Below are 14,684 nucleotides of genomic sequence, written 5' to 3'. Positions count from 1 at the left end.
TTTCTGTGTCTGGAAGGGACCAATAGCAAGATTCATGCTGATGTTTGCGTGTGTGGGGGTTGGTTTCAATTTCAACTGGATTTCTAATTAAAGAGTTCAGAGGGCTAAGGTGTGAAAAGTAAATAAACCAATAGGTTAGCAACAGGAGGCCTCTTCCCAGAGAGAAAGCTTTCTTTTGTTTTTAGTTTTAACTGAAAGCCACAGACGCTGGAGACAGGAAGAGGGCACCTCTCATAGCCCTGCTCAAAGCAGGAAAAGTTGTGCGACAGTGTATTTTGCAAGAAAGAAAGCTCAGAGAACCTAAAGGACAGTTGGTTCTAGAAACCTGGAAGTCAAATACGGTACTGTTCATGGAAACACAGACAATGCTGAGAAGGAATTGGCTGGTGAGAAATTAGGTTTCTAAAGTAATCCTAAAAGTTTGTAAAGTAATCCTAAAGTTTGGAATGTCTTACTATAGTTTGCGAAACAAATTTTAGTCATTGGGAAGACCGTATAGACTGGATAACACAGTTGGTGTAACAGTGGAAGTCTTCTGAAAGGTTGGTGTAGAATCCTGAAAGGTTGGTGTAGAATCCTAGAGTGGATTACTGGTCAAAGAAGTGGAAATTAGGTTCACAAGAATCTTTTGAAAAATGTGGTCTGGATTTTGGAATGTAAATTAATGGAAAGCATGATTGCAAGAGGAGTTTTTAAAGTGTGTTTTGGGGAGCAGCCTTTGGAAATTCATGGATGACAATAATCTGGGGGGGGATTCTGAGGCGACATCCACAGACATTCATTTGGGGTGTAAGAGCTAGTGCGTGTTTGACCACAGCCACTCAGTGTGGTTAAAAAAGAACTTTGCGTGTTAATGATACCATTGTAGCTTCAAATGTGCTTTGCCAATCTTACAATCTGTGCATTTGTTAAGCTAAGTGGGGGAGGGGTGTGTGTGGGAAAGAGAGTAAAGGAGTATTATATTATTAATCCAATTTTTCCATGTTTAATAAATGTTTTTCTGGTGTTAAAACAAATTAATGGTCCTGTGATCTGTTCCTCCATGTTTGATTAAAAAAAAGTTAAAGTTATGGTCTTATGAGCCAGGGTTCCATTCTGGAAGCTTTCTGTCCAGTTATAACATCAACTGGGATTGTAACACCACCAAGGCAAAAACGGTTACATTACAAGGGCCAGTTTGTAGAATCAACGTGACTGAAAAGTGATATAAAATACAATGCATGGAATCAAGTTCATAATAACAGCACTAGTCCGAATGTGTGTGGTACATTGTGATCCAAAGTCTGCTACTACAGGTCACATTTAATTTTTGTTTATAAATCATCACCATCTTCAGTCCATCTGCTCTTGACGTCTTGCCAAAGAGGGGATGGAAACGGCCAGTGATCATTCAGATATGAATCTCTCCACTGATTCTCCCTGTACTTATAGTTTTTATTCTGCATGACTCAGAGTGGGAGCTAAACTGAGTGGACATTAAAGTTGCATCTGTCAGCACGCCACGGTTTATGCACACATTTTCTTGTGCTGAAGGTGACAGATTTGGATCAATGTAACATATTTCATGACCTTAGGACCAAACTAGATACATTATAAATAATGAAGCACTTCTCAAATGTAGTCACTGTTGCAATACATGAAATGGGGCAGTCAATGAGCACACAGGTTTCAGACTGAAATGTGAAAGTAACCAGACGTTCTGTTTTTGTGATGTTGTTTGAGTGGTAAACACAGGCCTGGGCACCCCTGCACTTATTTTAAAAAGTGCTATGAGATATTCTATCGGTTGGTTACCTCAGTTGGTTGGAAGACTGGTTTGTGGTACGGAGTGACGGCAACAGCGCAGGTTCAATTCCTGTACCAGCTGAGGTTATTCATGAAAGCCCCATCTTTTCAACCTTGCCCCTCGCCCGAGGTGTGGTGATCCTTAGGTGAAATCACCACCAGTCAGCTCTCCTTCTCAAAAGGGGAAAGCAGCTTATGGTCATCTGGGACTTTGGCGACTTTATTTACTAATTTACATGTATCTGGTGTGTTAAGAGTTGGGGAAAATGGAGATTAAAAAAGAAATTAGGATGAAATTAGGCAGCTGTCTGAAGAGATTATGAGGGGTGAATTAGGGTATCAGCAAGAAAAGCAAGTGCTTGCCTACGTGGCTGGAGGAACATACTGGGGGACAGAAGGGGTAACTTCAAAGTGGAGAGATAAGGAAATTGACATGTATATGCTAAAAGCCAGAACCACAGGATGAATAGCATCAAAGGGAAAGAATGATATGTTCATTGCATAATGACTGGGAAAAGGGACACAGCCACAGCAACCATCACAGCCACGCTCTGCTGCAGAAACAGTCTCCCAAAAAGCAGATTTCACCTTCACTGCAACTCAAGACGGTTTTGCCAAATGTGGCAAATAACCTGTGCGTGGCAACTATCTGCTGGATTTAGCTCAGTGTTATGCAGTATTGGATATTGGTTGGGAAAAAAGGGGCATCAGGGAACGTAGGTAGTTTTGTGTAATGTGTGTGTGTATAGCCATCAGTGCATCAAGTGTTGTAGTGTATTATAGCCCTTCTTGTGTATTTTTGTTAAAGTTAATAAATAGACTTTATTAATTGTTCACACAATGACTGGTCTATTCCTCCTTGGTTCTATTTTTCTCAGTATACCAAACTGAAAATAGACATCACTAAGAACCAGTGTTCCGAGTTACCTTAGAGTTTTGGGACACACAAACATTATCAGCTGGGTACTTAACAGGTGGCAGATGAGGTCTTCCATTTATCATCTCATTACAACAACTTTGGAGGGTGCAGCACTTTGAATGCTGCATTAGGTTTTGTGCCCAAATATCTGCAGTGGGATTTTAGCACACAACCTGCTGATTCAGAGGTGAGAATGCTTCCACTGAGCCATGGCTGACACCAGAATAGTTGTGTGCTACACATCTCAAAATTACACTATAGAAAAATAATATTCCGATTGTACTTGAGAGAAATCCATTCTAGCATTTTGCGTTGACTACTTATAACATTAGCTTGATATTAGCTTAAAACGTGGCCCAGATAAAAAGTATCACATTTCAGTAACTCTGCATTATGGCATGCTTAAAAGAAACTTACAAACAAAAGTACCAATTGTCATCCAAAAATTGTATCGGGAATGAAGATTTCTATCGCATCCATATTTCAATTTTTGAAAATGATTTTTAAAGCATATAGGGTCTTTGGGAGATTTTCTTCAAAGTCGACTTTCACCTTAAAAGTTACATCAGGGCTGCACATAATGGGTTACGCACTGAATCAAACCAGTAATGTGCTTTACTTACCGCTGAACGGGCCTCAGAGACCTTTGCCTTCTTCAGTCTTGCTTTTGCTGCATCTAAATCAAGTCTTTTATTCTGCAAGAGCTTACGTTCTTTCTGAAAGCAACAGTTGATGCTGAATATTAATGTCATAAAACACAAATAATTCTAATTGAAACCAATTGTCCAGCGTACAGAGAGTAACCTTCCCACTCTGCACTACGATACCAAACAAGGATTTGCCAGACTGTTAACTGTTAGTGTAGTGAAGAGCAGATCAACACAGTTATTCGCCATCCATAAACTCAGCTATGACTGTAAATAAGCGAGGTATCAAAGCCAAATGGTTACTAGTAAAATGTGCAACTGCTCACCTACAGAACCACGGATGTGCGAGTACATGCCAGGATTGAGAGGAGTTTCCCATCCTCAAAAAAAGAGATCATGGTGCTGGAGTTGTAGGACAGTACACTCGATTATGATTTTAAGCAACACAGACGAGGGAGGAAATGGCTTCAACTTACAGATATTGTTCTGTAGTCTCCTTCCAGAAAGTTCCTAAGGGGTGCCAAAAAATTAACCTCTGACGAGTGTATCAACTCCCTTTCTGCAGCACCAATTCGATTTTCTGTTTCTCCACATTTAATAAGAGCACTGCCTGTCGGGGAAAAAAAAAAGTTTCAAAATCTTCAGACTTTCCCTCTGCTGGCATTGCTCATTTCTATTTCAACACACTTCTGCTGTTATGCTCGAGTTATACGGCTTAAATTATAGAATTACATTCCCTGCAGCTGCGATTTTACTGACCCGACACAGTAATCTATACTCTAAAGGCAGTTTTATGCTGTCCTTTTACTGGTCTACCCGCACAGCAGGATGATGTTCCGATCCCTCCGGAGATCAATAACCTCAAAAGAAAAGAATCTGCAAACATAGAACATAGAACGATACAGCGCAGTACAGGCCCTTCGGCCCACGATGTTGCACCGACATGGGAAGTCAAAAACTAAAGGCCATCTAACCTACACTATGCCATTATCATCCATATGCTTATCCAATAAACTTTTAAATGCCCTCAATGTTGGCAAGGTCACTACTGTTGCAGGTAGGGCATTCCACGGCCTCACCACTCTTTGCGTAAAAAACCTACCTCTGACGTCTGTCCTATATCTATTACCCCTCAATTTAAGGCTATGACTAAACAACTCCGACAAAAGCAATTGATGCACAAGACGTCACTTTTAAAACTTGCGCTGCAATAATCAAACCCTAAAACCAACATAAAATTATGTATTAACATACAGATGGTATTTCACTTGAAAAGATGATTCTATTTTGAACAATCAATGCCACAAAGACATCCCTCTTGAAATTACGAGGTGGAGATGGTTAGCATTTTCAAATTCCTAGGGGTGCACATCTCCAAAAATCTGTCCTGGTCCACTCATGTCGACGTGACCACCAAGAAAGCACAACAGCACCTATACTTCCTCAGGAAACTAAGGAAATTCGGCATGTCCACATTAACCCGTACCAATTTTTACAGATGCACCATAGAAAGCATCCTATCTGGCTGCATTACAGCTTGGTATGGCAACTGCTTGGCCCAGGACCGCAAGAAACTTCAGAGTCGTGAACACCGCCCAGTCCATCACACAAACCTGCCTCCCATCCATTGACTCCATTTACACCTCCCGCTGCCTGGGGAAAGCGGGCAGCATGATCAAAGACCCCTCCCACCCGGCTTACTCACTCTTCCAACTTCTTCCATCGGGCAGGAGATATGGAAGTCTGAGAACACGCACAAACAGACTCAAACAGCTTCTTCCCCACTGTTACCAGATTCCTAAATGATGCTCTTATGGACTGACCTCATTAACACTACATGTATGCTTCATCTGATGCCGGTGCTTATGTAGTTACATTGTATATCTTGTGTTGCCCTATTATGTATTTTCTTTAATTCCCTTTTCTTCCATTTACTTAATGATCTCTTGAGCTGCTCGCAGAAAAATACTTTTCACTGTACCTCGGTACACGTGACAATAAACAAATCCAATCCAATTTGGATGTTGGCCCCTTGAACCTGCTCTCCCATCCTCCAAGATCATGGCTGATTTTAAAAGATTCTTTCATGGGGTGAGCCGTTGCCGGCGAGACCAGCACTTGTTGCCCATCCCCAATTGCCCTTGAACTGAGTGTCTTGCTCAGCCATTCAGAGGTGAGTCAATCACATTACTGTGGATATGGAGTTGCCTGTAGGTCAGACCAGGTAAGGAAGGCAGGCTTCCTTCCCCAAAGGGTATTAGTGAACCAAATAACTACCAATGATAGTTTCATGCTCACCATTACTGAGACTAGGTTTCAATTCCAGAGCTTATTAAAAGGATCTTAAATTCCACCAGTTGCCGTGGTGAGATTTGAATCTGTGCCCCCAGAGGATTAGCCTGGGCTAATCTTGATTACTAGCCCAGTGACGTTATCACTGAGCCACTCTCTCCCCCAACCTCAGTTCCAAGGGGTGAGAAAACTGGAGTTCATCATCTACACGAGATAATAAAGCAGCTTAGGCTCAGGATAAAAGTAATCCTGTTCAAAAAAAAAGTGCAGCATACCCATATGTCAAAGAATGATACCACACAGGAGGCCCATCGTACCTATGATGTTCTCTGAAAATATTTTAGTCAATAATCATAAATAAACCTTACATAAAGGAAATAAATTTTAAACCGATACTTAGTGCAAAGGAAGTCGGGTTTTGTCCAACTGCTTGAATTCTCTTACCATATGCAGTTCCAGGACCAAATTCTTTTCCAGCTTCAAGCATATACTGGCCTAACTGTTCACAGTTATTTAAACGCGGTGGTGCTTTTCGATCTAGTTTCTCATAGACAAATTCTTCTATTCTGGCATCTGAAGAGGAAAGGATAGAAGCAAATAAAATTTGATTTAGAGATCAAGCGTTAAGGGATCTACCTTCCATTTTACCATTCATGATGAATTCTGTCACAATTTCTCAAATTGGCCAAACAGAACACAGTTGGATTGCACTGAAAGTGTTGAACAGTTGAAATTCATTCCAAAAATAGATTTGCTAAAGGGATAATGGCAAGTACATTTGTCTGAGAGGGCAAAGGAAATTTCAGCACTTGCGATACCAAATAAACTTCATCAATTTAAAGTTAGGTCGGTCAGAATGAGGAATATACCCCTAACATTTCAGAGACTACTGAATAAAGTTATTCAGGAACTGAGTCAGTGTGGTGTACATTGACGATTTAGGGGTGTTTAGTCAAAGTTTGGACGAACATCAATACCACCGAAAAGAACTGTTTGAATGTTTAAAATAAGCTAATCTAGTCAGGAATTTGGCAAAAAGCAAATTTGCTAAAGCTCTAATTTCATATTTAGGATATATCGTGGCACATGGTCACGAGATGCAAAAATACAAGCCATTTGGGATTTCCCAGAACCTACAACAGGAAAAGAGATTTTAAGATTTCTGGAGAAGAGAGAATTTTATTAAGTTTGTGCTGAACTTCAGCAGTATGGTAGCACCACCAACAGAACTCTTGAAGGATAAGTAATGTAACTGGACGGAGGACTGCTACACTGCATCCCAACAATAAAAAAGTGTGTGACAGCAGTGCCAGTGTTAGCCACACCAATTATGACAACCAGTTTAAACTGGCTGTGGATGCCAGTGACATTGGTGTGGGGCCTGCGTTGTTACAGGAAGATGAACTTGGAATTGAGAAGCTTATGGGGCATTTCTCAAGTAAACTAAATTCCCACCAACAGAAGTACTCAACCATTGAAAAATAGACAAGTTTGGTATTGGCATTACAACACAGAGATTTATGTTGCCAGTAATTCAGCTGAAACAATCATATTTATAGACCATAATACCCTAAAGTTTCTGGAGAGGTTTTGAAATCGGGAGTACAGGTTATTCTATTGGAGTCTGGTCCTACAACTGTTTAATTTGAAAATCATTCATGTGGCTGGGCGAGAGAACATCATTGCTGATCATCTAACTATTGGAAACTGTGTGCAAATACTTTGGGGTATGTATGCATATAATGCATATGATGTATGCATTTAAATCTTTGTAATGTTAGATAAAAAATGGTTGAAAATTAAATCGCCTTTCAAATTATGGCTCATTTGAAAAAAGGGGAAATCAAGATTTAAAATGATTAAAAAAATAACATTGGGATGAAAAAAAAGAAATGGGATAAAAGAGGAACCAATAAGTACAGCTGTCTGGAGAGGTGTTTTTGAGATGCAAATTAGTGTTTACCCAAGTGACTACGGGAAAAACTGACGTTAAAAGAGGTGATGTCAAAGCAGAGAGAAGAGAATTGCCACTTACGTGCTGAAAGCCTAGTCCACAAGATGGGTAACACCAAAGGGAAAAAGCGATATATCCATAGCAAGATAATTGAAGAGAGTAGAGAAGCAGCTAGCATCAAAGCCACAAAACTGCAAAAAGCAGGTTCTTCCGAAACCAAGCTGTTGCTGAAAGGCTGTAGTTAAAAACTCGAATAGAGAAGAATCTATTTGGTGAAGACTGAAGATGACTTTCCCAAACCTGGAAAATAGCCTGTGGGGTTGCTGGATTTATCACATAGAGTTGTATAATATCGGATGTTGTTTGGGGAGAAGGGGGCTTCTCAGAGTTCAGGAAATGAAAATAGTTGGGAGCAAGAGGTAGCTTCATGAGAGTCTGTGCGTGTATAGCCATTAGTGTAGTTAGGTATACTATTGTAGTGTATTATCTGTTGTGTGTTTTCTTTTAAATTAATAAATATTCTTTCTCAATTGATCACAAGGCTGGACTGTTCTGCCCTGGATTCATAGCATCGCTACAGTGCAGAGGCCATTCGGCCCATTGACTCTGCATCGACCCTCTGAAGCAGCTCCTGCCCAACCCCGTAATCTAACCTGCACATCCCTGGACACCAGAGGAAATTCAGTATGGACAAGCCACCTACCTGCACATCTTTTGGACTGTGGGAGGAAACCGGATCACCCGGAAGAAACCCACTTGACATGGGGAAGTGGGGACTCCACACAGATACTCACCCGAGGCTGGAATCGAACCCGGGTCCCTGGCGCTGAGAGGTAGCAGTGCTAGCAACTGTACCCCCTAAAGAAATTAGGTTTGTATATCTTTTCTCACATTATGCAAAACGGAAAATATACACTAAGAACTGGTGTTCCAAGTTACCCTTCTGGGTTTTGGGATACCCTCACATTTATCAACAGGGTTCTTAACAAAAGTCTAATTTGATGTAAAAATTAAAGCTAACGGTTTTGGGTTTCCAAAAGGATTTAATTAATTCAGTCTGTAACACTATTAAAATACATAATGTAAAATAATTAGCATACATAACAGCCTGTCTACTTGAACTTGCAACATCGGCTAAATGGTTGCCCCATTTCAGGGTTGCAACTTCTATATATTCTGTGAACTGTAGAGCTGAGATTATTTTATTTGAATTTAACACGGAGAATGCTGGTACTTGGGCGACTGTTTTCAATATAACACACAGATCTTACTTGGGTTTGGTTGCAACAATACTTCAGTCTGTTTCATTATTTTCTCAGTCCATAGTTTGGTGTTTTCTGCTTTGCTCAGCAAATTCTCCAGGTGGGCATCCAACTCTGTCTTCTCAGCTTGGCCCAGCTTCTCCTCTGTAAACTAAAGCAAACTAATTAGATAGATATCAAAATGTAAGAAAAGAATAGTGCAATGACTTTCAGTTTGACAATATTGCGAATACAGGTGTCATCCTCGGCAGTAACCCTATGCCAACCTGAAGCTGTGATGATGGCAGACACAATAGCAAAATCACTGCCAAAGACACAACCTCGTATCTAGTAACCGATCGAAAAGCATCCAATTCACCTATCAAACCAGACGCAACTATGGAATTTGACTAAATGGCCTGAAGGATTCTGTATTAGAAACACAGAAATACGAATAACTTGCTCCAAGAGCCCGTTCCCCATAATAATAATCTTTATTATTGTCACAAGTAGGCTTACATTAACACTGCAATGAAGTTACTGTGAAAATCCCCAAGTCGCCACATTCGGCGCCTGTTCGGTAAGGGAGAATTCAGAATGTCCAATTCACCAACAAGCACATCTTTCGGGGCTTGGTGGGACAAACTGGAGCACCCGGAGGAAAGCCACGCAGACACGGGGAGAACGTGCAGACTCTGCACAGACAGCGATCCAAGCGGTAATTGAACCTGGGATCCTGGCGCTGTGAAGCAATGAGATCATGTGACCCAACCACAAATACCCACCTATGCCCTGTATCCCTTAAATCCTTTAGTGGACAGAAATCTATCAATCCCGAATTTAAATTAAAGACCATTTGTGGAGGAGTTCCAAACTTCACTTTGCAATAAACGTTTCCTAACTTCACTTCTGAAAGACCTGGGCTCTAATGTTCAAGCTACATCCTCAAGTCTCAGGCTTGCCAAACAACAGAAATAGCTCTATCAGTTCGCCTTAATATTTTCAAATCTCCCCAAACCCTTCTAAATGCCAAGAAATAGAACCCTTGTGGGAGTAGGGCAGCAACAGTGGTCAGCATGGCTGCCTCACAGCACCAGGGACCCGGGTTCAATTGAAGCCTTGGGTGACTGTATGGGATTTATCTCCCCGTGTCTGCGCGAGCTTTCTCCGGATGCTCCAGTTTCCTCCCACACTCCAAGGATGTGGAGGTCAGCTGGATTGGCCATGCTAAATTGGCCCTTATACCGTCCAAAATGGACAGGTGGGGTTACTGGGTTGCGGGGATAGGGTGGGACTATTGGCCTAGGTAGGGTGCTCTTTTGGAGGGTCGGTGCAGACTCAGTGGGCCTCCTTCTGCACTGTAGAGTTTCTTGGAGCATGGCCTCTCTTCACTCCTGTCAAGGCCAGTATACCCTTCCTGAGGTGTGCGGCTCAAAACTGCTCACAGTAACTTCAGGTGTGGTCAAGTAAGGGCTTTGTAAAGCTGTAGCATAAATTCTACCACTCACATTTAACCCTCTAGAGATAAAGGCCACCATTCTGTTAGCCTTCTAGATGATTTCCTATAGCTGTTCAAGGCACTAATAATCTATATGGGCAGCAAGGTAGCACAGTGGCTAGACCTGTGGCATCACAGCGCCAGGGTCCCAGGTTCGATTCCCCGCTGGGTCACTGTCTGTGCGGAGTCTGCACGTTCTCCCCGTGTCTGCGTGGGTTTCCTCCGGGTGCTCCGATTTCCTCCCACAGTTCAAAGACGTGCATGTTAGGTGGATTGGACATGCTAAATTGCCTTTAGTGTCCAAAAAGGTTGGGAGGGATTATTGGGTTACAGGGGTAGGGTGGAAGTGAGGGCACAAAGTGGGTTGGTGCAGACTCGATGGGCCAAATGGCCTCTTTCTGGTCTGGCACAGGGCTAAATTGCTGGCTTTGAAAGCAGACCAAGGCAGGCCAGCAGCACGGTTCAATTCCCGTACCAGCCTCCCCGAACAGGCGCCGGAATGTGGCGACTAGGGGCTTTTCACAGTAACTTCATTTGAAGCCTACTCATGACAATAAGCGATTTTCATTTCAGCACTGTGTGTTCGATGTGCATGGAATATCAACTTATTGGTATTAATGGACTAGATTAAACTAACAAACCGAATATGTCTTTGCTTTTCGCGATATGTTTCTAATTTTGCTTTGCATTTCTTCCACTACTAGTCCTTCAAAAATCTCCCTCCCTAGACAAAAAGTTGAAAGAAAATCTATAATTGTAGAGTTTGATGCTTTTACTCAGATCTGAGTGCATGCAGCCTTCCTGAAATCCTCCTGCAACATGCCTGTTACTCAGATATCAAATGCTCCCAAGCCATTGCTCTAAAAAGAAAGTTGGAAAACAGCTGTGATTCTTTGAGAATAATGCAAACTCTTGAAAGCACAATTTTCAGCTGAGCAAGTTTCATTCTGACCACTCCTGCCCCCAAGTCCCATATTCCCACATTAACAGCAACTGTTGGATGGAAGAACTCGTTACTACTGCAAAACATTGTTGCATGAATTCTAATGCAATGCGTGTGTCAGCGTGGTTCAGTTGTTAGCACTCTTGCCTCAGAATCACAAAGTTCCAGTTTCAAGTTCCACTCCAAAGGTGTGGGCACAAAATTAAGGCTAGCATTCCAGTGCAGTACTGAAGGAACATGTTCTGTTGGAGATGCGGTCTTTTGGTAAAAATGTAAACCTTCTCTGCCTTCTCAGGTGGATACAAACGAGTCCATGGCACTATTTTGAAAAAGAGCTGGGAGTTATTCCAGAGTCCTGAGCAATAATTCTCCCTCGAACAACATCAAGAAAACAGATTATCACTCCACATGTTTTGGGCATCTCCAAGATTAAGGGAGTTCTGGCAGGAGTTCTCAGATATTATGTCCAAGGTTCTGGGGATGAGGGTGTCCCAGAGTCTGGAGGTGCCGCTATTTTGTGGTCAGAAGGCCCGGGAGTGCAGGGGGAGAAAGGAGGTTGATGTATTGGCCTTTGCCTCCCTGATAGACAGAAGACGGATTTTGTTATGTTGAGGGACTCGGAGCCATCAAAGGCAGGGGTGTGGTCGAGTAACCTGGCAGAAGTCCTGCGGTTAGAGAAGATCAGTTCGCTGGGGGGGGGGGGGGGGGGGGGGGGGGGGTGGTCGGCGGAAATTGGGATTATGTGACGTTCTTCTGATCCTCTTTGGTTGTTCTTTTGATATTTTGTATATATCTGTGAAAAGCCTTGAATAATAAACATTGCTGTTTGAGGAGGCTCAGTTTGCATGGCTGCTGGTTCCGACATTACGACAATGCCTACATTTCAAAAAGTGCCTGTGCTTCCTTGGCTGTAAAGCACTTTTTTTAAAGAGCACAACGACACTGGGACAGTGGTTAAAGCGCTGCTGCCTCAGAGCTCGAGGGACCCGAGTTCAATTCAGGCCTGGGTGACTGTGTGGGTGGAGTTTGCACTTTCTCCCGTGTCGACTGTGGGAGGAAACCCACACACAAAGATGTGCAGATTAGGTGGGCTGGCCATGCTAAATTGCTCCTTAATGTCCAAAAGGTTAGGTAGGGTTACTGGGATAGAGTGGAGGCGTGGGCTTAAATAGGGTAATGCAGACTCGAGGGCTGAATGTCCTCCTTCTGCACTGTAGGGATTCTATTCTAGATCGGTGATTGTAAAAAATTCATATTAATGAATGCCGCTCTTTTTCTACTGGTTAACATCATTTATATAACCCTTGTGCAACTTTAAACTGTCATAACTTTGACGTTTAACTGATAGAATCCAAATTGTAGCAGCACATGAAGCGTTACCAAAGTTATTTTTCCAGATGTTGTTCGGGCTGCGTTGACATTCTTTTCAGTTCTGTTCAGATGCTGAAAATGATCGGAAATGGCGGACAGTAGTAGAAGGTGAACGTGCGTAAGGCTAGCAGAAAATGAAGTCTACAACAGTCAAGCAAGTTGATATGCCATTTACAGTTTGTTTCATGAGCACATCCTCCGTTATTAAAGTTTCAAGTTTGCACCAGGATTATATAAACACTATTGCTTTGCATTCAGATGTAATTATCTGGCACAAGTTCATCAAATAAACTGATCATCAAAACAATACTTGAGCAATATCTAAACAAGATTTGATTTAAAAAACCACATCGAAATTCAGGGAGTCATTCAATTTAAGATTCAGAGAATTCAGTACTTAATTTTGCAAATGAAGATTTCATCTAACCTGTCAAAATTTCAACTGGCAGCTCAACATTCAAAACAGGGATGGGCAATAACTGTGGTCTGATCGGCAGAACCCTATCCCATGAATGAATATATATAAAAACACATTTTAAATAGTTGGTGAGCACTATCATCAACCCAGAATCCTTTCAGCTTTACCTCCAATTTGTGATCCATTAAAATAAACCCAATCATTAAATTCTGCGTAGCCAGATGTAGCATTACAGAAGAATATAGTCTTTTTCTTTTGAGCAATAAACACTAAATTTTGCCAACATGTTACCCCTCATTACTTTCACCAGAACAAGACTGAAGCAAACAACATTCTAAGTAAATCTTCTTTGTGCTGTGATTTGACATACTGAGAAAAAAAAAGGGAAGTGGGAGGGAGGAAGAGGGAAATAAGTTTGAGGGCATAATGCATTTTTTAATTGCAAATTAACCAGAGCAGAAGGTAATTTTCCTGTCTTGTAGATTATATTGCACTTCCTGTATCCCACACTAGGAAAGCTGACAGGCCAATTATTATCGTAAGGGCCTATGTGACGATCACATGGTCATCACAGTAATGACTCAACACATGATTTAATGTAATGGATTTCAAGGGTCCTCAAGGTTTCCTGCCTGTAGACATTTGAAGGCCCAATGCTGGATGCCAGCATTAATCTCATATCCTGTTGCCATTAAATTATTTTGCAATGACTTCATCTGAATAGAGTAAATGCTGGAGTAGTAAAATACCATAAGGTCTATACACCCGGACACAAGCATTCGTAAGACTAAGTTACAAAATAGAACAGAAATACTGGCTGAAAGGTAGCAAGAAAAATAAACGGCTGAAGAAACGGTACGGCCAAATATCAAGTTTCCAGACACTAGTACTGGAGAAAATACTTTGCAGGGTGGAGGGGATAATTGGGGAGTAACTTATCCTTCCGATAAATTCAGGAAGTAATGAATCATTGTGCCAGACGTTTATATCATAGCTTTTTAATGATGATATTTCCTATACACTAATTTAAGTTTTATGTTTTTATCATCTCTCATATTTACATAATAGATATAAATACTTTGGTGTATTTGAACAGAATTACCTTGTTGGACAAAATAGCTAACAGTAGAGCTTTCCCATATATCTTGTGATTTAGCAACTGGTGAAGTTAGGAGACAGCCGTTGCTAACTGAATAGAGATATTGTTCGAAGACTGACTGGTCTAAAGTATTTTGCACTGAGGAGACATCTGGGCTCAGCAGCTATTTAAGTATAAGCTGTATACCCTCACATTACTATGAAAGCTATCCATCTGTTAATGATTTTACTAAATAGCACTTTGTATTATCAGACACAATTCACATTAAGATACGACATTGTGGTGCGCTTCTGCCAAAACGGTTTAATCAATGTTATTATCTACATTGCAAACCAAATGATTAATCATATTTCAATCAATTTTAGAACTTTTTACTAAGTTCATACTTCCCATTTCACTTCAATTAATGTATTTAATTTTCTAGTGTGGTATTCAAATAAAATCCCTTGCATGCTCCGTTAACATCCTTTTTGTCCAACTCATATTTTCCCACCACCCCGCAGAATTCAGCCACACA

At 41.3% G+C, this 14,684-nt stretch overlaps 1 protein-coding gene across 1 annotated transcript in view; it reads right to left on the bottom strand.

Moving 5' to 3' along the window:
* Positions 1-14,684, bottom strand: part of LOC119964377 (endophilin-B1-like) — a 54,176-nt gene that overhangs the window by 18,813 nt on the left and 20,679 nt on the right. Inside the window, 4 exon segments of the mRNA XM_038793770.1 lie at positions 3,328-3,420; positions 3,828-3,961; positions 6,088-6,216; positions 8,869-9,010. Coding sequence (XP_038649698.1) covers positions 3,328-3,420; positions 3,828-3,961; positions 6,088-6,216; positions 8,869-9,010 — 498 coding nt within the window.

Source organism: Scyliorhinus canicula, chromosome 4, assembly GCF_902713615.1.
Source record: "Scyliorhinus canicula chromosome 4, sScyCan1.1, whole genome shotgun sequence".
Classification (NCBI taxonomy): Eukaryota; Metazoa; Chordata; class Chondrichthyes; order Carcharhiniformes; family Scyliorhinidae; genus Scyliorhinus; species Scyliorhinus canicula.
This window is presented reverse-complemented; position numbering and strand designations above follow the sequence as displayed.